Raw genomic sequence first — 23371 nt, forward strand, 5'->3', positions numbered from 1 at the left:
ATCCTAGCACACATCCATTTTGGGAACACTGAACTATTAGGTACACACACACACACACACACACACACACTCTCTAAAAAAAAAAAAAAAAAAAAAAAAAAAAAAAAAAAAAAACACATCTTGATATCTAGGTCTTACATAAATTATATTAATTCATAACTGAATATTCTGAAGTAGTTCAAAGGCACAGTAAGGCTCTTGTCACTATGTAAAGGATAAGAGGTTTTTGTTAACAATGGCCTATATCTAAAAGAGCTGACTGAAGCTAAAATCAATCTGGATTAAAATCTACTCTCCAACACTGGTCACATGAGCTTAAACTTAACCAAGACATATTTTCCCTCTAAGCTTAGTATCCCCATCAACTGCTCCTGAAACAGTCTGAAAGTGATCTATGAGGATTCAGAAAAGCCGCCTTAAATGTATTGTTTCCATTCTAAAAGAATATTCAAAAAAGGCATCTCTCATCAATAAGGATAGTACTCTAAAATACAATGCATTAATCTGCTATCTAGCCATTTAAAAAGTAATTGGAATGTAGCCCAGTATGGGCTCAAATTGAATGGGTAGCCAAGGTATGACCGTGGACATCTGATCCTTCAGCTGCCACCCCTAGAGTGTTGAGATTACAGGTACACACCTCTATACTCCATAAATGCTCTGATGGTGATCAAACCAACTGAGCTACACCATGCATCCCCATTTTGTTTAACAAATTGTATATACTCCACAGTCTATTACAAATTAATTTATAGTTCCAGCCCCTTGTTTTTAGTACTTTTTTCATGTTTTTATTCCTGTGTAAGAACTATAGATATGTATGGTTTTGATAGTGCTTCAGCAAATGTTTACATTATGCTAATTTCAAATAAAAGTCATTAACAGTTAACCATCTTAAGCTTATCATTTATTTAATTTGGAACATTCAAGCCATGTTTAAGATACATGGCAAAATATTCAGATTATTAATTTTAATCATAGTCACATTACTGTTCAACAATATACTAGACTTTCTTCTTTCTCTCTAACCACAATGTCAAGTCTATTGAGCCAACTCTTCGCATGTCCCCAGCCTGCTTACTCTCCCCAGTGTCTCTACTCACTAGCCAACACAAAATTTGTCTGAGACTTCACATTCTCCATTTGCATGGGATCATGTACTATTTGTTTTTTCTGCTTTATTTGGTTGGTTGGGGTTGTGCCCTAGCTTGCTTCACTGAAAGAAATGTCCCCTTGGTTCATCTTCATTCCTGAAACTGAAAATGATAGAATTCCATGACTTTTATTGCTGAACAGTTCTGTGCGATGTGGGTTTATCCCATTTTCTTATCTACTATCTCTGGATGAACATTTAGGTTGTGTCTGAATCTTGGTTACTGTGAACAGCCCTGCAATAAACATGGAGGTACAGATGTCCCTTCAACGTACACATTTTATTTCTTTTAGATGGATACACACTAGTAATAGTGCTAGACCATATGGTAGTGCTACTGTTGAGACTTGAGTCTCCAATGGGTATACAAATCTACATTCTTATCAACAGTAAATGAGTATCTTTCTTTTTCCCTTTCCTTGTTCTCTCTCTCTCTCTCTCTCTCTCTCTCTCTCTCTCTCTCTCTCTCTCTCTCGCTTTTGTTTTCTGGCTGAGACTAGTCATGTAAGCTGTGGCAAGGGGAAATTTAAATTGTGTTGTTCATTGATACTTGCTTGGTTGTTTTCAATATGAACTTAAGAATGTATATATGCATGTGTGTACGTTCATGGATGTGCATGTTGACATGTGTGCACCTGCATGTAGAGGCCAGAGGACAACTTTGGGTACCGTTTCTTAAAGCCTGCCAAACTTGTTTTTGGTGTCAAGATTTCTCCCTTGCATGGAGTTTGTCAAGCGGGCTAGGTGGGTTTGGCATTGAGTTCTAGGAATTTTTCCCCCACCTCTGACTCCCCAATGCTGGGGTTAGAAACATACTCTGCCATATTCAAGTTTGTGTGTGTGTATGCGCGTGCGCGCGAGTGTGTGTGTATATGTTTGTGTGTGTGTGTGTGTGTGTGTGTGCATATGCACATATACACGTATATTTAGGTGTGTATATGTATTGTTTTGCTTGCTTTTTTTTTTTCTACTTTGTTTCTAAATGTTTTTAAGTGTGTGTAGTATATATTCCTGTGTAGCAACTGGAGTGTAGAAGCCAGAGAAGAATGTTAGCTGTCCTGTTTTATTTCTCTCCACCTTATTTGTTTGAAGTAGAATCTCTCACTAAACCTGGAGGTAACCTGGAAGGCAGCAAGCCCCAGAGGTCCAGCCATTTTTACTCCACCCTCTTCTTGGTTTGCGGATGCACACAGCCGTGCATGACATTTTGTGTGGATTCTGGAGGTTTGAATGTTGGCCTTTGTAATGGCACAAGAACTCCTCTCACTCTCTCAGCTATCTTCCTAGCCAATGCATGGCTTAACCACAAAGGTGAGTTCTGGGGGTCAAACCCAGGTCCTTATGCTTTTAAGACTAGGACTGACTGAGTTATTTCTGCCAGCGTGCTTTACATAGTTGTTGACTGTTTGCACATTTTTATTGTGGAAATCTCTCATTGGATCTTTTTGTGGGTTATTCAGGTATATTGGGGTTTTCTGGTATGTGCTTAATACAGACTCATTGTATAAGTCTCAGAAGGAAATGTCATCACTTCCACACCTAAGATTCCGAGTTACTAAAGCGAACCATGGTCATTACATTACATATTCAGTAAACAGATGTCCACCATGGGTAGGCACCACAGCCAATGGAAGAATTCACTGATTGCTTAGAACACAGGTGAGCAAACACCCAATGGCAAGGGATAACTAACCAACATATAAGACTGTAAGGATTCAGGGTCCCTGTCGAGAGCATTCAACTCTGCTTTTTTGTAGCATGGAGGGATCATAGACAATGCAAAATAATGTTACTATTACTTTCTTACAAAACATAATTTAAACGAAGTGAAAGAATCCCAGTTGCTCCCTTCAAAACTTCTTCTAGTGTTACGATAACCAAAACTGTGTGACACTGCAATATGGGTAGGCACACATGTAAAGAGACTCCAATTGGGAGTCCAGAATGTGGACATCCATCTGCAAGGTAATGGGCCGAGCTTCTCTCTCACATCACACACAGACACCAATTTGAAATAAATCGAAGATCTAAATAAAAATCTAAAACTATAAAATTTCTTCAAAAAAATAGAGATAAGTATTTTTGAGTTTATATAGAATAGGCCATAATTTGTAAATCAGCCAAGTAAAGTAGAAGCAACCAAGGAGGAAATGGATGGACTTATTCATAATCAATAAAAACCCACATTTTTGCCTCTAAAGAAACAGGAAAATTTACAGGCAGCTCAGAGAATGAGAGAAAATATTTGCAAATCAAATAAGTCCCTATGGCAGCCAGAATACATAATGAACTTTTATAATTCAATAATAAAAAGATGGTTAATACAATTGCATAATGAGAAAGGGATTTAAACAGCTGTTTATTCTCTAGAAAGACATAGAATGCTACTACATGGATATCTATACATATACATCTTATCACTATCTGTCAGTGAAACAAACATGACATATGTTTTGGAAATTGTTAAGGTGCCAAGAATCAAAAAGATATAAGCCACGTGGCTGCCACCATTGGAAAATAGCAGAGCCAGTGTGGAAGGAATTGGCAGCTGCTCAGAAATTTAAACACAGGGTTGCTACATGATTAAGCAATTTTAACTCTAATTACACAGTCAAGAGAGAGAGACAATATGTGCATGCAAAGATGTGTGGAATGGTATGAACAAAAACTATATCTGTGAAATCCAACAGTTAAAATGACATGAATATCCATGTAAATGACACATAGATAAACAACACACTGGATAGTCATACAGTAAAACATAATTTGGCAATCAAACTGAATTTCAGATGCAATCTGCAATGTTATTGATTCTACAAATGATACTAATTGGAAGCACCCAGTACTCTAAGATCACATGTGGCATTAGCTTACTTGAGCGAAACTAAACACATATATGGTTTGAAAGGATGTATGTAAGACTTTATGACATGTAGACTTTCAGAAGGAAACAGGCAATGAAGGAAAGGTGGAAAGGACTTATATGGAGGAGAGAGAAAGGGAAGGATAAGAGAATTTCATGTCTAGATTTGGCTTGAAGGATGAATATTAAATGAGACACGCACCAACCTTACTTGAGATTAGCATAATAAGTACTACACCACCAGTGGGAAAGCAGAGATCTCAGTCTCAAGACAGAGCGTGTACAGTGTAGGAATTACGAGTTCATACTTCTGCCTCGGAGAATGACTTATATGGGTTGGGGGATCGAGCAAGAGCTTTGATCTTTAAATACAACACTAGGTTATATTGAAGGTGAATTAATGAGAGATAATTCACTCCTGAGTATTGCTGTTTTTCAATCATGTGACATTTGAATGTACATTTTATAGCAGTCATTTTTGGCCAAACAGTTGGTATCATTATGATGTCTGAGAGCCTGCACGGAGAGAGATTCTGAAGATACACATGGAAAAAGGAAAGAACGAAGTGGCCACGTAGAGGACAAAAGGCAATCTAATCCATAGAACTGGACTTCACACAACTTTGAAATTTGCATGCTATAAATGTCTTTATATCTGTAGGTCAAATCCCTTCTCTGCCTCATTCTAACTACTTGGCCTTTTTGTTCATCAGCCTCATGGCTCAGTAATTCTGGGTAACGGTGGGAAGGAAAAGCAGAATTCTGCTTCTTAATAACAGAAATAAAGTAATGTGATGGGAACACGGTTACCTATGCAAAGTGCTCAACAGGAGTTAGACAGAACTTCCCTATGACTTGTAGCAGATCATAAAGTGTGGCCTTCTTTTCATGTTGTCTTGCTGCATCCCAAATTGTTTTTAATCAATTTAAGAGACTAAAGTTCATACAAGAACAAAGTGGAGAAGATACATTGGATCATATGTCTAATGCAAGTACTAAAGTCACATGTGCTTAAGGAGATATTGAATACATGATAATTACTATCCTTATTCCATAATAATTATTTATATTGCATCTCAGTTCCATAAAGCAGCCAGGCCTGGCTAATGACTGTAGCAACCAATATACACAAGGAATCTCTTTTTGTAGAGAATAAGGGAGCTTGAAGACTAAGCAAAATGTTAGTGGCAAAAATGAAATGGTCTCTTATCTTGTAACTCTTAAGTGTGCTTGAAATCTATTGAACCTGGGCATAATTTGAAATGAAAAGCCATGGTTCCTGTAAGATTCATCCTAAACTTCCTATCTCTAAAATTTCCCGTGCATGTGTACCTTATTGGGCTGTTGGCAGCATCCGGGTCTTTGGCATGTACTCTTCCAACCACAGTGCCAGCAGCTGCATTTTCTTGAACTTCATGGATATAACTTGGGGCCAAGAACATGGGAGGCTCATCAGCATCTTCTACTGCAATCTTGACGGTCACAGTGTCCTTGAAAGGTCCATTGCTGATGAACTTCGGATCAATGTGAACATTGGCAGCCTCTATCTTCAAGCTATATGCTCGTTTGGTTTCAAAATCTACAGGCTGGAAGAATGAAAAGAAGATTGGCAACTAGTTCCTCGAAGAGGTATAATGGGAGATAGAAACATGATTGGTACACAGAATGAAGCAAAGTTTCTCAAAGAAACTTATTCACTAACCAATAATGTAAGCCATGTGGTCAAGAAACCAGAACAAAAAGTTGTTGAAGTGTGAGGTATATAGGAACATTGCAAGCACAGATGTAGCACTCCACATAAAGCCAACCACATTCTCTATAGCCACTGAGATAGAGTTCACATCCATTTGGTGCCTACTCTGTGAAGTGCCACAAATCTAATAATAACTACCTGCTTCATACACACACAAAATGTCCTCGCTTCATCATACCGATGGCTTCATTTCTTTTGTTTCGTTCTGACTAGATTGTGTTTTCCAAAGACAACGACGTTACCAGCACATTCGTAGGAGTATTTATTAGAGTTTATAGACAGATTTGGGCAGGTAGAGCTCTTAAATAATGCTAATTGACTTTCTCCTTTTTTCTATTTGTATAGGTATGCATGCACATGTCTTTCAGGCCAACACGGAGAATCCTCCTCAATCTTTCCTCACCTTATACATGGACATGAACATAAGGCCTCTCAATTGAACTCAGAGCTCATGAGTACTCCACTAGCAATCTAGCTACCCAGGCTACTCCAACGATTCCACGTCTCTATGGGCATAGTAGAAAATTGCAGGCAGAGCACTCCACCAACCTATGTTTTTATAGGTTCAGGCATCTGGGATCCTGTCTTCATGTGTACTGTTTATACATCAAGGCCTATAACCATTGAGAAATCTCTCCAGTCCTGCATATTTATTGGCATATTTTTACCTTTTCCAAATCTTTGATTCTTAGTCATTTCAGAATAACTCCAATATTTTAATAAGTTTCTGTGCCTCCCCATCTTCCTTTTAATAGATGTTTACAGCTTTCTAGCTAAAATGGAAATGCCATACTTCTGTTCTGTGTGCATTCATTATGAGGTTTTTCTCCTCTTAGGGCTAAATAATTGACAGTAGAGGTGACCTTTCCTTTGGTCAAAACACATATGTGACAAAATGGTCCATTTATAGAATAACAAGTATAAGCAGAACATTCTTTTATACAAGAAAAACACTCAGAACTTGCATTTGACTAGACACAGTCATAGGACTGTTGATTGAAAGTCCTCCTTATTTCTGAATAAACAGCACAGAGAGTTAGCAAGGGGTGATAAGCAAAACTGTCTTAAGCCCAAGGCCTAAGAATCAACTTCCAAAGCAATATTCCAATGAGGCAGACCTAACAAATATTTGGAATAAACTTGATCTTTTAAGGCTGGCATCTACTTTCTGCACAGCTGTCATTTACCTAGCAAATACTTGTTTTGAATGGATATACAATCACAGGCTTAGAACTGACCTAGTTCTGTACTGCTCCAGACTCAAGATTGTCATCATTTCAGAAAGCTTAAGTATGTTCAGTATCCTTGACTCTGTTACCTCCCATCTTCCTCTTCCTACAAGCAAGGACCACTCCTTTTTGTGACTAACAAATCTATTCTCTATTTCTCTATTATTCTATCTTCCCAGGTGGAACCTACAAGCTCCTAGATTCTTGGATGTATTACTGAGAAGCAGAAAAATAGATAGTAGATAGATAGATAGATAGATAGATAGATAGATAGATAGATAGATAGATAGATAGATTAGCAATACAATGCTCTTGCAATTTCTCAGAAATCTCTGTAAAGTCTAAAGAGAATGACACATTGGAACCTGATAATTCTGAGACCAGCATAAATTGTAATTAGATAAGTCTACTATTGCTAGCACAAATCCTTTTGAACTTGATGGTTTCCTAAGGACACTGATACATCCTACTAGATATAGTTTCCACTAAAAAGGCCTGCTTGTGTTGAGTAGCATGGTCATGCGGCAGGCTAAATGGTTGGATTTATCCAGATCTTTCCATACTATGAGCTCCAGGTATTTGCAGTGGGTTGTCTGAAATATCTTTTCCCACCACGGCGAGACCCTATTAAGTACCCTGGAAGTTAGTCCAGCCTTGTTGTGTTGAGAACCCCTGTTCAATTGCCCCAAATCAGCTATGTGTGGTCTCATAGCTTCCTTTCCCTGCTAATGGTAGAGCATCTCCAAAGGATCCACTGAGCCTTATTGATCTTTGCTTCCCTATAACCAGGAAGGACTGCCTCGTGTAGTAACAGGCATCAATCATTTTACTGAATGAGCAGCAGGGCTAATGCCTCGATAACATTTAAGCATTTACTTACAATAAATTCCCTTTCTCCTTCCAAACAGGATTTGAGGTAGTCCCCCATGTGGACATTTATATCCATGTTATGAATAGTTGAAATAAAACTAAATGAGGCGACACACTGCATAAGCCATAAAAATCTTAATGCCCACCGCAGCTTACAAATCCTCACCTCTGAAAATTCTCCCTTAGGGATTCATTCTACAGAAAATGCAAACAAACAGTATTGAAAATGCACAGTATTTGTTAGCTATAATAGAATGTTATATCTAATCTGGGAAAATGTACACATAGAACAGAAAACCCAACTGTGAGATTTTATTAAGGAAATTGTGGTCCATCAATAGGATGGGTTGTAATGTAGTCATTAAAAATGATTATGTGTGTTATATAACAGCATGTAAAGTGTTTATGTTGTGACATTAAGTTTACAAATCACATCACCCTAAGACTGGAAGCATACAAAATATATATCCACATCTGATGTGTATAAATTCACAGACCAAATAAATTAAAATAAAACAAAATAAAATCAACATTTGATTAAAACAAGGAATGCTTCAAATGTCATCTACTGCTGTTCTCAGAGTACCTCACAAGTTTATTTGGTTTCAAGGAACAGCTTAGATGCTATGTGGGCATTTATTTACAATGAATGGCATTTCTACCTGGCCAATGATACCATAATGGACAGACGGTTGGAGTTTTCTTCCTGACAGATGTCAAGTTGCCTAGAAGTTAATCTGTATTTTCACATTGTTCTGTACAGAGCTGCACAGAGAACGGTTAAATACTCAGAACACAGGTTTTTCTTCTTTGATATGAAACTCTGAACCTGGATCAGAAGTCGACAAACTTTTTGAAAAGTATCTTTTTTTTGAGAAGTATTTTTTAAAAGGAGTCTATCAATTCTGTCAGATACCTAAGAATGACTTTTTCAAGTGGTCTTTTATTTCAGTCCTTTTGACAGTATTGGCTGTATGGACTCTATGGACTGATGAGTGGTTAACATTTAAGATATTACTTAAAAATCTATCTCCTCTTTTGCAAACATCACTCCCCAAATCCTCAATGTCCCTGACATCTTCTTCCATACTCTCGTGCCTTTTTTCAGCTTTTGAAATCTCCCCCCCTCCTTTTTTTTTTTTTTTTTTTAAAAAACCCCAACAACAGTTTGTCAATGATCTTACTGTGTATCTGCTCTAAGGAGCAGATTCCATGCTGTCTCTTCATAATATGCCGTTCTCCCTGAAACCAGTCTCTCCCAAGGCAGGTTGGAGGCATTCTTTTCTCCTTGTCAATCTAGGAGTTTAACTATCAGGATCAACTCAAGACATACTCCTTTTAGAAGCCATGCCCAGCCCAGACGGGTGCTCTCACGTATTTTGCCATCAGTGAATTTTCAACTGGAAACTAATTATGCTCCCAGTCACTCCAGAGGTAATTGGTAAAAATTAAAACTATATTTTAACCATTACCATAACAGTAGGATGAGGAGAAGCTTAAGTCTATGAACCTATACATGAAGAAGGTTCAAGGATTGTAAAATGTTTTATGTTTTTGGAATATTCCTCTATGACCAAGATTTTTCAAGCCTGAAGAATCACTAAAGTCAAGCCTGAGGAAACTCCTCCCATCCTTACTGACATTTTACTAAACTTTCCTGTTAACTTTTGATTCCCTGTGGCACACACTCTATCTCTTACCTTAGAGATTCCCCGCTTTTAAAAACCAAAGCCTGCTTGACAAATGGTTACGACTGACTAACCCAGAAAAAAATGAACAACTGAATTAAGATGAAAATGTCACATTAAAGAAAATTTTTTAAATACAAAAATATATCTATGAGATCTTTTAATGTGCCTTTATATCATTAAATTATATGTAATGCCTTCCATAAGACATCTCAACATTTTCAGTCTACTAATTTCACTTTGATTTCATTTTCCTGTTGGACATTTGGAACTTTGTGGTGCAAGTTAAGACAAACCTTCCCTTCCAAATTAAATAACAGCCTACATTGTTTTAAATTTAAATGTCATTGCTTTGTAAAAGCTTATCCCGCAGCCTGTAATAAACAGTGAATTGGGGAAAGTGCACAGATTAATCATATGCAGAGAGCTCATTTGCCATGTACCAGTTTCATGGGGGTGATTTAAATGTTTCCGGATTTTAGAACCGTATGTGTTTATGCCTTGAATACACTAGAAACAGGTGGCAACCTTCGCCTAGCCAACTATCCAATTACTTGAGCAATGAACGATGGGAGGCAGGAATCGCTGCTGTCAACGTTCATGGGTCAATGTCATGCAGGAGGGATAGTAATATAATTAATGAAGAATGTTGACAGCTACACACAATTCACAGAGCTACTTTCCAAAAGAGACACCAGAAAGAACAGCTCTCCATCCTCTTGTGGCTGATAATTAGACATCTTTGGTCATGAAACATAGTAAGCAGTAGAGACTTTTGCAAGTATCTGATATTTACCTCAATTTCCACCTGAGATTTTATTTATTTATTTTTCTCTGTATGGTCACCTACATTTTCTTTGTTCTATGGCTTCTAAGTGTTTCACACACCCCTAATATGCTTTGCATTACAGTGAAAGATCAGCCACATGTGCTCCCCTTCTGAAAAATACCCTCCCCAGGGCCACCTTCTCCTCTCCAGGTACTCGCTCCATTATTGATTCTTCAATTTAAATTTTTTTTCTCATTGCTACAATCTGATCTTTTCTATCAAACCAAGATGCTTAATATTCATAATATAAAACCAAGTAGAAAACGAATGCTTGATTAAAACCAAGGTAATCCCCTCAACCAATTCACATTTAGTGTTCCATACTCTGTGATGATTGAGAGGTGTTGATTTCTCAAGTGGTAAATCAGAAGGGAAGAGCTTTAGAATGTACTGTAATTGTTTCTTCACTTTAAAGGGAGGATTATCTGACTTTCTGGCTCAGTTGCCTCCAAAATGTCTTAAGAGAGACATCGCTTCCAATAGCATCTATATTTGAATTCCACATGCATCTATGTTACTTTTCATACTGATGCTGTGACTGAGTGGGTCTGAGTCTCAATGACAAAATTAAGTTGACGAATTATTGATCATTGGAACTATCTATTTATTTCATGACTTTCTCATGTTAAAAAATGAATGAGTGGTAGGTTATTTCTGCCCCACAGTCATTACAGAGAAAATATGAGATTGACTTATTTAAAACTAAACAAAGGGAAACAATATACTTTTCTGTATAATTAATTCATGCAGGGATATGTTTTGTTTCTGAAGAGAGTTTAAATTAATAGAGAAGGAGAATAATTATTGTTACTTCAAGTTCAGATTTGAAAAAAAAAACGAAACAGTAAAACGGAGATTAGTTAAAATTTCACAAAACATCCCACAGTGCCTTGAACTAGCAATGCTTGAAATAAGACCACTGTATATTCTGTATTATCTGACTTTGTCTGACAGACCTCAATGAAATTAAAGTTGGTTTTCTCAAACTCAGATTTATGAATTTGGTGTTTCTCCCACCAGATCATTTTGTCAAAATATAGAAGAATAAGCTGGAAACTTCAGGAAGGTATAATCTGCTCTTTGGCCAGCAGTTTCTGCAGCATCAGTATGAAAAAAAGATTTCTCTTATATCCTCAGAGTTCAGGACTTAGTCACAAATTGATAAAGTCCTCCCTCTGTCTTTCATTGACACATTTCTTAGCCATTAGTCCACTGTCTTCCTTAGGTTGCCTTGGCAACACAGAGTTTATGACTGACATGTCTGATTTCTCCAACCTACCTTTTTCAGCTTTACCACACCATCCTGTGTTTCATAGTCTGTTGTGATTTCAAACAGTTCTATGCCATCTCCGTCAACGATATTGTATGTGACTAAGCCATTTTCTCCAATGTCTGGGTCTTTAGCCTTCACCCTTCCTACTTCCTCCCCCGGGACAGCTGCTTCTGAAACAGACATCTGGTACACGCCTGAAAGAAGAAGACATCTACTTTTATTTTCCTTTTTTATTTGGCAGCTGTAAGACTTCAGATTTCATTGAATCCCAGTAAATTTCTCAAAGGGTTTAAAATTGAACTTTCTATTGGTTAGATGTAGAAGTGAAGCGGGTGGATGGGAAGAGGATCCCAGATGGCCAGCTTGCGGGGAAGAATGTGTTCCTTACAGGATGACAAAACAATATTGGGGTCCTGGTAAGATGATGATGTCACCTGCTACATGAGAGAAAGCAGTGAGAAGGATCTATGCAAGAGTCCACATGCTGGAACACCTGAGGCTTCCTTTTCAGGGTGTCCCACAGACTAATGCCAAGAATTCCTTGAACTAATTGCTCAAGGAAAAGCAGCCACAGAAGAGCAAATTTATCCTCTGCTTAAAAAGGTTCCATCACTTCATATTTACTTTAGAGACAAGTACAAATCTTTCAAAAATCTCTCTTTCCTTAGCAAAGAGATATTTCTCTCTCATCTTACTCTTCATCCTTGCACTAGGATAATTAAGCATGGAATGCTCTGGAAGCTTTTAGACAGAAGCTTTATATTTATATTTACATTTTTCAGAAATGACGAATGGTGCCACATGTGCATATTTATATTTATGTTCATAGTATTTATTTTTCATGAATGCAAATAATGCTATATACTCTTTTAGCTCCGAAGCTAAGTAAAGCAAGAGTTGTAATTCTCAACATGGTATTAACAAAAACAGAAAACAAAGCATATCTAGATACACTATGGTGTTATAGGCTAAGTAGTATTGTATGGTAAGGCATAAAGGGAAGTGGTGTGTGTGTGTGTGTGTGTGTGTGTGTGTGTGTGTGTGTGTGTGTGTGTGTGTGTAAGTGTTTAATCTACACAAATGAGTGTACAGTTATGTATGTGATTGTGCTCCTTATGAGTTAGTGTGAAGATGGAGTATGATATGTTTTTCTATGACAATGTATGTGAGTGGACACCTATCATGGTTAAGCATGTATAGATGAGAAGGAAATCTGGATTTAATTTGAACAAGGTAGTGACAGAAAACTTCCTTTGGAAGAAATCTGAACTCCAGTGAAGGAAATGAGCAAGACAAGTGTATGAATATGTGGGAAATAAGTGTCACAGAACAAGGAACAACAAATGTCAAATGTCTGAGGTGAGAAGATTCCTAAAATGTACAGGATAGCAAGGATGGGATTAACAGTGGGACTTCTGTTACGGGAAAATAACTGTAGGGAGGAGGTATGTAAAAGGGCATTGCTGAAAATAGATAAGATGTTGAGTTCTATTGAGGGGAAGCACAGGGCAGTTTTCAGTAGAGGAATGAGATGTAACACCATCATTTGACACATCTGAAAAGCAATCTGTCTAAGACATACTATGCGTGGGCGGAGCCCTCTCCTGCAGTGCTCAGCCTACTGGTATTAGGTGATGCCCCTAGATGTTTCCTTTCCTCCACTGTAGCTGTTATATTCTTTTTGTGATTATACTGTACCCACCTTCTACCTAATCTTGTATTGTATTCACAGTCAAGGCACAGTGAGTGTGACTTCCTGTAGAAATTAACAGTGTATAACAATGATCAGAAGATCTGTGGCAATGTAATTTTCTCCAAATCCCATTCAAGCCCATGATTGTGAAATACTAAAACTGAAATATAAAATTTCTATACCACTCTATATAAGAAAGGGCATTAGTGGATGTCCATGAATAAGTCTGTCTGCCTACTCTTCTGGCATATGGAACAATTGTACATTGTGCAAATGTAATAGGCAGCTTTCCTATGTTGTATATGCCTCAATATTATCAAAGATGCATAACTTTCCATCTGACAGGGAATAACATGGTTCACCCACCTCTTTTGGAGTCATCAAGAGCTAATATGTGTCTCATGATCCTCTACCTTAATATCTTCGTTTGGTAGATTGTTATCTTGGGTAACTTTGAATAACCATAGTGCCTCCTTAATTGGTATACTTAACTTTCTTTGGGTTTATTATTTTTTATATTGTGTGTGTATGTGTGTGTGTGTGTGTAATATATATATATATATATATAAATATGTGTGTGTGTGTGTGTGTGTGTGTGTGTATCTGTCTGTCTGTCTGTCTGTCTGTCTTTGAGTGTACACTATGTGTGTGTTGGTATCTGTAGAGACCAGAAAGTGTGTCAGATTCTCTGTAACTAGAGCCATGGGTGTTTTTGTCATTACTGGAAATCTCAGAGTCATTATTATTGTATTATAACTCTGTATTCCCCTTTGCACATACACATTAAAATATGATTCCAGAAATTCTTTAGTCCCCTCAATGTACTTTCCCTAGGAGCAAATTATGTATATATAAAAAAAAGGCTCTTTTTAGATATTTATCACATTAGTGACCAGATATTAAATGATGGTGCAATTAGCAGCTATCATTAATTTCAATATTTCAATATCATTGTCTCCAAAGAGTTGTTTTGTTTGGTGCGAGAGTGATGGCTCAGAACTAAGACGGTATGTTTCTCTTCCTGCTGGCCAGAGTTAGGTTACTCCCACAGCTCACAATCTCACATAATTACAGCTACAGGGAAATCTGACAGTTCTGGCCTCTGTGGGGACTTACATATAGGAAACATCTACATATAGGCACACTCATAAACAATACTTAAAATAGTAAACCTAAACATCTTAATGATTTATCTTACTTTTAGGTATGCATATGCCTGTGTCTATGTGGCTCTGTGAAAGGGAATGCAGATACAACTGAGACCTCCTGGCCCTGAATTACAACTGTTCAGAGTCACTTATATTGTTGCTAAGAACCTAACCATGGATTTCTGCAAAAGAATTATATACCCTCAACTGCCAAATAACTTTATTTTCCCTCAGTAATTTCATAAATATTATACAGTACTCAAAATAACAATGGCTGAACAATTACTGCCACTTTTTTCAGATGATATAAAAATTAGCACGAGCTGGATTAATCCGAACAAATACTGTATTTAAGTTAGATGTTAGGGTATCATCTTCTAAAAGTAAACAAGAATAGTTCATATCCTACAGGCCCCTTCAATGTCTTTATGTCCTCGCATAGAACTGTGAGGTCTGGCTGAGCTTCGCTGCTATGCTGGCAGCCTTAAGGCTACAGGGAAAGGAGCCCAATGGCTTCTGATATCAGCTCAAAAAAAAAAAAAAAAACAAAAACAAAAAAGCAATGTAGTTGTGGTCACAGGGTTCTCATGATCAGAACTCAGCCACAGAAAGGCCCATATGGAGAGGAAGCACAAGCCAATCTCAATTTGCCAGTCTTAAACGGAATCTTAGAAGTGGGTTTTTCTGCCACAGATGAGCTGTGCCTAGCTGATGCTGGAGTGACAACACAGTAGCTATTTCAACCTATGCTCTGCACAAATTAAAGTGAAGAAAAAAAATAAATGATTGTTACTTGCAATCATCAAGATGTAGGGGAATTTTTTATAGAATGATAAATATCAGATCATGGTTCTGTTAGCATAAGTGAAGAACACTGAGACAGGGGAAAGTTAATTGATGACTGCCTTTTATGATTAATACCTAATAAGTAAAATACCTCAAGACTCAGGTATTCTGCTCTCTAGAGTTACACAGTTTTTAATGACTTCCTTACTTCTCGTGATCTCTAGACTGTCTAACTTTCCTTTGTGTGTTTGTAAGCCACTGCTATCTTCTAGTCTTTTGCAAGAATCGTGAAAATGGTTCTGGGATTTCTAGACGCTTCCTTTTGAATGTTGTGTACATTAGGAGTGAATGAAAAGGTGAAGATCTCGCTGAGCAGTGAGCATTAGCAAAGACCAGCTCCAAGTCCTTACTCTGTGGAAACTTTGGTGGGTTGTCGTTGACGTCAGTCAGTGTAATCGTCACTTTGGTTGTCCCTGAGAGTCCGCCCATATGTCCACCCATGTCCTTGGCCTGGATCACCACGTGGTACTCCTCCTTGGCTTCTCTGTCCATATTGGGAAGGGCTGTTCTGATGATACCTGTCAAACGAACATTAGAAAAAGCACAAATATTCATTTTTGACAAGATTTTTAAAAATATGTTTTATCCTAGGAAGTTAAAGATACATAAAATATAGCCTTCTAAAAGAAAAGTCATTTTAACATGGCAAACATAACAGAAAGCGTTGAAGATAATACATCTATGTATTATCAAGCAAATAATAAAAATTACTTACAATGTATTAATTAGGTTTTTTTTTTTTTCACTCTGCATGCACGTAACAATGTGTTCCCTCTCAGACACAAGAATCCTTAAGACTGGAATGACAAGAGCCTATTGTGTGATAAGTCATATCTGGATCGAGACTTTGAGACTTCTAGCAAAAGCTTTAGAAATCAAGTCCTACACATAGTTATTAGAAATAGCTCTATGGGGTTGGAAAGATGGCTCAGTGGTTAAGGGCACTGACTGCTGGGTCAGAGACCCTGAGTTCAACTCCCAGCAACCACATGGTGGCTCACAATCCTCTGTAATGGGATCTGATGCACTCCTCTAATGTGTGTCTGAAGACAGCTGCAGTGTACTCATATTAAGTTTACAGAGGAGGAATAAACTTTTTTGTTTTGTTTTGCTTTTTGTTTTTTCGAGACAGGGTTTCTCTGTGTAGCCCTGGCTGTCCTGGAACTCACTCTGTAGACCAGGCTGGCCTCGAACTCAGAAATCCGCCTGCCTCTGACTCCCGAGTGCTGGGATTAAAGGCGTGCGCCACCACACCCGGCGGAATAAACTTTTTTGAACACATTAAATAGCTACTATTATTAATTTTTTGAGTGAGTAAACAGAAGAGTTAAAAAGATGAGCAAAACTTGTACAAAGATTCAATGGACAATCACATGTCACCGAGAAACAGGATAAATTCAGGATTGAATTATTCATGACCTCTGCATATTGAAACATGATGTTCATAAAAAATATGCTTACTTACATCTCTAGGGATCTTATGGAAGCTTTTACACTCAATAAATAAAGTAATATTTGTAGTGTAAGTACAAAGAGCAAGGGGAAGTACTGGACTTTTCTAGGCTTCAGTGAGCCCAGTGTTGAGATGTTTCTTTGCAATACCCTAGGACTTATGAGACATCATTTTCCTTATTGTTTTTTTTTTTCCCCATGGGTTCCAATTGTTAGTCACTAGCCCTGGTTCCCTGAGACAAAGAAGACTCGAGTTTCCACTCTTTTAAGTAGTCTAAATGAAATCCCACATTTATCCTTAGTTTACCCAGAGACTAAAAGCAAAGATCTCCATGAAACCAGAGACAGTAACTCCACAAATTATTGTCTGAAGCAAGGAGGTGAAAAATGAATTAATATATAAGTAGGTGTGAGTTGAGCAAGCAAATAATAAATATTCAACTAGGAATTCATATAAAAGTTGCAAATTTTATGACAACCTTTCCAAAATACAGAACATATTACGGGGAAAGGAAAAGTGTAATACTGCGGAAGAGCAATGTTATAGGACTGTAGTGTTCACTCTTGTTGACAGTCACATTTAGTATAAATGAAGTGAAACACTGTTTTAGTTTCTGTTGTATACTGACTCACTTTACTGGTCTGCCCTTTATTTTACAGCATCCTTTGGGAACCTATGTTCACAGCAAGAGATTGGGAATATGCTGAATGGTCTAGTAAGGTGAACGTTCAACAGTTTACTCCTGACAAGTCTTAGTTTACCCAGTGGTCTTCCAAGGATGTTTTGAAAGCTAACACTACTTTGTAACAACCTTTGACCCTTTTAATATGGATCCACAATTCAAGGCATTCCCAATTCATAAATTGAATTTTTAAATATTTGCAATTTTCATCTGAGACACTATTAAATGTGTATTATTCCATTCGCCCATATACACAGCACATACATGGGCCATCCCGTACTAACTGCAAAGTGGCCCTTTAGTTCCATTTTAATTTAAGGGATTTTTAGAGGCAAAGCAGTTAAATGAGGAGGCATAGATTCCTTGTTTAAAACAAGTCATGACTTACAAAGGCGATGTAATTGACCATACCTGTTTGGGCCTCCACTGAGAAGTAGGGTTGTCCTTCAAGGATGCTATACACTAACTTGGCACTATTTCCATAGGTGGGATCATCTGCATCAGAGGCTGTCACTTGGATAACTGATGTTCCTAAATAAAGGGGGGGGGGTCAGGGGAAGCAATTAGCAACGTCCAATAAGCTTTTCAAAATTCATTGCTGTTCACAGAATTTCGTTTAAAATGAAGACTTGGAACGAAGTTCACAATGACTCTGCATGATCCTATTGTCCTAGAGTTCAAGTGCAGACCACTTCCCTCCCTGCCATTATTCCCATTCTAGTTCCTTCTTCTGTTTCCTTTCTATCAGCATGGTCAGACTAAGGTTTAAAACGAAACTTTCTACTTTCACAGTTCTTCCTGGTTGGTTTGCTATTTAAAATAATAACATGAACATTCTTTTTTATTAGATATTTTCCTTATTTACACTTCAAATGCTATACCAAAAGTTCCCTATACCCTCCCCCTGCCCTGCTCCTCTACCCACCCACTCCTACTTCTTGGCCTTGGCATTCCCCTGTACTGGGGCATATAAAGTTTGCAAGACCTAGGGGCCTCTCTTCCCAATGATGGCCGATTAGGCCATCTTCTGCTACATATGCAGCTAGAGATACGAGCTCTGGGGGCACTGGTTAGTTCATATTGTTGTTCTACCTCCAGGGTTGCAGCCCCTTCAGCTATGTTCATAGAAGCATGTGAATTAAATGTTTAGTATACCACATAATTAAATAAAAATCTTTCCTGAGAGTGCAATAAATGATAATTAATGAAGAATTACATTTCATGAAAAGATATAGGGCACTTTCCCATCTGTGGCAATGAATGTATCGTTGTATTGTTGCTTTGCATGCAATAAAATTACTCCTGATACTAAATTTTAATTAATTTGTGTCTTTAAATATTATATAGAATGCTATTCCCCAATGTCATGAAAATTACATGTTTCCTTCTCTGTAGGGTTTGGTATCCATGTCACAAAAATGATCAGTAGGATCTAAGACATCCCTATGTCAGAAGACATAGAAATCAGGGGATAAATGAATGGGCTGACTTTATTTTTTTCTTTATAAGCTCTATTGTCACAATAAGCTTCTGGGACATGCCATGTTGAGCTTCTGCATAGAGAGGGAAGGAAGGAAGAGGCAATTATCCAGGATGTCTCTGTTATGCACTGTCTGAGGTAAATCCTAGGTAAAGTGCCATCATTGTCTGCTGGACATTTTTGGCCTCTATTTTACTTTGGGAAGATTTGGGATGAAAAATATGACATCTTAAAAATCTCTTTTTCATGTTGCTTCTTGTCACAGCTGGGAGTCTAACTTGCTGGGACATCTAGCAAGAATAAAGCCCAAGTTTCTCCTTTGACATTTCAGCAGAATGGTGGGAGGAATGTCCTCCTGGCAGGGTACGGAACCTGTTTACACAACTTAACAGGTAGCTATCCTTTACTTCCTAGGGTTTTCTGTGACTTCTATGAGCAACGCAAGACAACGTTCATTCTTTTTCAAAATCGATTTTCTATACCCACTGTCTTTTGTGAACGTCTTCATACAAAGTAGGGACTATTCTAGAAAATGGGTATTAGACCAGAGAGAGACTTCATGGAATGCCTAAGAAAGTTATCAATCTTTATGATTTAATGGAATTCTATATTTTTTTATAATTTTTAAAAATTCTAAAACTGAAAAAAATCTAATATCGAAGGAGCTGTTAAATATTTCTATTTGACCTATTAGAACTCATTAGTAACTATTATCTTGATTTCATAGTTGAGGAAATGGTAAATTGGGAAGGGATACAAAGGAGCCCTGGTTCACATAGCTTTCTGATAACAAAGACAATAATTTCATATGGTAGAGTAGAACGTCTGAGCATTGCCCTAGGCTCCAAAGTGTCCTGTAAGGAGTAAAAGTCCACTTGGGTTGTCAGTTTGGATAACTAGCTACCTCTGCTTCTTCCATTCTTTCTTCTCATTGGAGTTCACATCTGAGGATAGAACAGTCAGGGGACCAGGCAAGAATAAGTAAAAGGAAGGAAGGAGACAATGACTCAGGCTGGCTTTTTCTAGGTAAAAGAAGATCTTATGGAATGGATCCCTGGGGGGGGGGGGGGGGACCAGTCTCTGTATGGTCCTTCCTTCAGTCTCAGTTCTGAACTTTGTCTCTGTAACTCCTTCCATGACTATTTTGTTCCCCTCTTCTAAGAAGAAACAAAGTATCCACACTTTGGTCTTCCTTCTTCTTGAATTTCATGAATTTTGCAAATTGTATCTTGGGTATTCTAAACTACTGCGTATACCAACACGATTTTGCTGACAGGACCCTCATAGTCTCCTGTGAGGCTATGCCAGTGCCTGACAAATACAGAAGTGGATGCTCACAATCATCTATTGGATGGAACACAGGGTCCCCAATGAAAGAGCGAGGCAAAGTACCCAAGAAACTGAAGGGGTCTGCAGCCCTATATAAGAAACAACAATATGAACTAACCAGTACCCCCAGAGCGCACGTCTCTAGCTGCATATGTAGCAGAGGATGGCCGAGTTGGCCATCAGTGGGAGGAGAGGCCCTTGGTCTTGCAAGGATTCTAGGCCCCAGTATAGGGAGGGGAATGCCAGGGCCTGGAAGTGGGAGTAGGAGAGTTGGGGAGCGGGGGCGGGGAGGGAGGAGGGGATAGGGGATTTTTTGAGAGGAAACTAGGAAAGGGGATAACATTTGAAATGTAAATGAAGAAAACATCTAATAAAAAATAAATCTAAAAAAAAATACATCTAACTAAAAAAGAAGATCTTAGTAGACATGAAGGGCAATGGCAGTTCTGTCGCAAGAGGCTCCACACACAGACTGGAAGTCTCTCAGAGCCCTAAAGTCACAGCTGACTCTCTTGAGTAAGCTAATCTTTATCATCAGTGCTTAGTTTTTCTCTCATTGGTAAAATGAACAATCCATCCCTGATGGCTTTTAGATTAACTCTGGGCCAATGGATCAGATTCACTCAAAAGACCATATTCTAGAAATTCAAACAGAAATGATAGCAAGAGGCAGATGTTAGAGTTTCATCTTCAAGCGAAGCAGTATGTCTTTAAACATATTTGAAATCATCAGCTGATGGCAGCCTTATATGCATTTTGGGTGAATTTAGTAACACAAGTGACCCTGGACTAATTAGTTAATCTGTTTCTGCTTCAGTTTCTCATTTATCCAAGACCAACTGGAATGACTGCTTTGCAAAGTTTAATCATGGGCAAGTTAAACACGCTGGGGTGTGTTCTCAATCAATTAATGTGAAGCCCAAAGCAGCAAACATTATCATTGCTGTTACTTATTCGACATCAATGCCCTAGTGATTGGATGAATATGATCATTACACTTTGAAGACTGGAAATTGTTATTCCTCTTCTGCAGAGAAAGAGCAAATATTAAATGGTGTCACTTCACACAGCTGAACATCAGTCAGGATTTGCTAAACTGAATCTCACTCTTTCCCACTTCCAGACTTCCACTATAGTTAACAGGAAGTTAATAGTTGACTTTACAAGCTCAAGTCTGTTATAAACATTTGAAAATCTGAGTCTCTGTATCTATATCTGTTTCATGCACTTTTCCTTGGAGGCCCTTCCTTTCTGTTTGGTTCTTTTGTTCAAGGTGTTAGGGTTTTTTTTTTTTTTTTTAATCTTATATTTTCTTTTCTTATTACCTTTTAGAAGTCTGATTGTTTACTACTGAGACAGAAAAAGAAAGGGTGCATCTGGATGGCAGGGGATGTGTGGCGAAACTGGGAGGGGTGGACAGAGAGGAAACCATAATCGTGATATGTTGTGCGAGGAAGAAGAAAACACTATTTTAATTTTTAAGGATCCAACAAGGCATTTTTTTTCCTTGTTAACGTGCAATAATGATTCAACACAAGCTCCGCTTCCTGTGATGGAGGGCAGGCACCAGCCTGTTAACCTGCAGACATACCACATAGAAGTAGAAGAGGTGACCATTACTTACGTACCCACATTGGACCTCTCAGGCACATTGGCATGATAGGTTTCATGCAGAAACTCTGGAGGGTTGTCATTAATGTCCTGGACCTTAACAATGAATTCCGAAGGTGGTTCCAGTGGTCGGTTGGTGTCCCTGTCCACTGCCTGAGCCATCAGTGTGTACTGGGCTCTCTCCTCTCGGTCCAATGTCTTGGTGGCATGAATGTTCCCTGATTTGTCATCAATCACAAAAATGGTTCCCGCTCCTTCACCTGAGAGAATGTATTTAATGTTCCCATCACCAGAGTCAATGTCAGAATGAAGCTAGAAAACAAAAAAGAAGAAAAAAGAAAGAATACAGGATTTGTAATTTCATGAGGAACACAATAAAAACACATAGGCTGATAGTTATACTATGTTCACATGTGTGCACATACATACACTCACCTATACACCAGGAGACAAAGTGATTTCCATCATCATTTTCTGAATAGAGAAATGAAGTCTTAGATAATGGCTATGACCAAGGTAGGTCATTAAGCTAGGTAAATTTGAGGCTGGTGTATTTGCAAATGTTTAATTCTGAGGTTCATGTTCTTCCCCTCTTATTCTCTCTGACTGTATATATGCATACATACAAAGTATATGATTGTACATATGCTTCAATAGTTATTTGCAAAGAAATGCACAAATATATTTTAAAAAGATATAAGCATGATTTTATGCAGCATATTTCTCTGAGTGTTTACTCCCACTTCATCACCTTCTTCAGCTATGAATCACCTTTCTTGCCAGTTTCTTATGACTCCTTTATGAGATAATAATTCAAGCCTATACATATACAAACTTATCTCCACAGCTTCTTAAATGCTCTTTGCTTAATTTTACATAATCAGGGCTATAAATTGTATATTATAAATTGTATATTCCTCTAATTGGAACTTCTGCAGCTCCATCAACATGGACGTACAAAGGGCTACCTTATCCACTATGGGATATTAATGTAATTTTTGTAGAGATCCTCTTCAAAGGACACTTATATTTGTTACTACAAATACAAGTCCAGGCATCTGTTATTACAAATCCTTCAACTAATCAGATTTTTCTATATCTACTGTCTAGTGTTCAGAGTCTAAAGTCTGGAGCTATTATCTTCTTGGGAAAAGAATCTCCTATGACCCTGTGATCATAGTGAACCATGGGGCAAAGTGATAGACATGCTGTCCCCAGACCCTTAAAAGAACTTCCAATATCCTTGGAATTTTCATGTTTTCCAGAAAGACTATAGACAAGATGATTTTTGCCTAAATCTGTATTGATGGGGTCCAAGAATCTACTATGGTCTTTTAGCTGCCAATTCGACGAGCAGCTCGGCCTGAATTCTGCTCTGTGTTTCAGAGCCCACGCCCATCAAAGACGTCACTGATTTTCCTGCAGCAATAAAGCCTATGCACTCACGTTCTGTCCTCATGATTTCTGAGGC

The 23371-nt window shown here is 38.0% G+C and overlaps 1 protein-coding gene across 2 annotated transcripts in view; it reads right to left on the reverse strand.

Moving 5' to 3' along the window:
* Cdh11 (cadherin 11) overlaps positions 1–23371 on the reverse strand; it is a 156254-nt gene that overhangs the window by 21950 nt on the left and 110933 nt on the right. For both annotated transcript variants that reach the window (XM_021220576.2, XM_029532351.1), the window contains exons 4-8: positions 21918–22212; positions 17892–18011; positions 15696–15863; positions 11665–11852; positions 5349–5602 (exon numbers count right to left, since the gene is read on the reverse strand). In XM_021220576.2, the coding sequence (XP_021076235.1) occupies positions 5349–5602; positions 11665–11852; positions 15696–15863; positions 17892–18011; positions 21918–22212 (1025 nt within the window). The remainder of the gene's footprint in view (positions 1–5348; positions 5603–11664; positions 11853–15695; positions 15864–17891; positions 18012–21917; positions 22213–23371) is intronic.

The sequence above is a fragment of the Mus pahari genome, chromosome 20, assembly GCF_900095145.1.
Source record: "Mus pahari chromosome 20, PAHARI_EIJ_v1.1, whole genome shotgun sequence".
Classification (NCBI taxonomy): domain Eukaryota; kingdom Metazoa; phylum Chordata; class Mammalia; order Rodentia; family Muridae; genus Mus; species Mus pahari.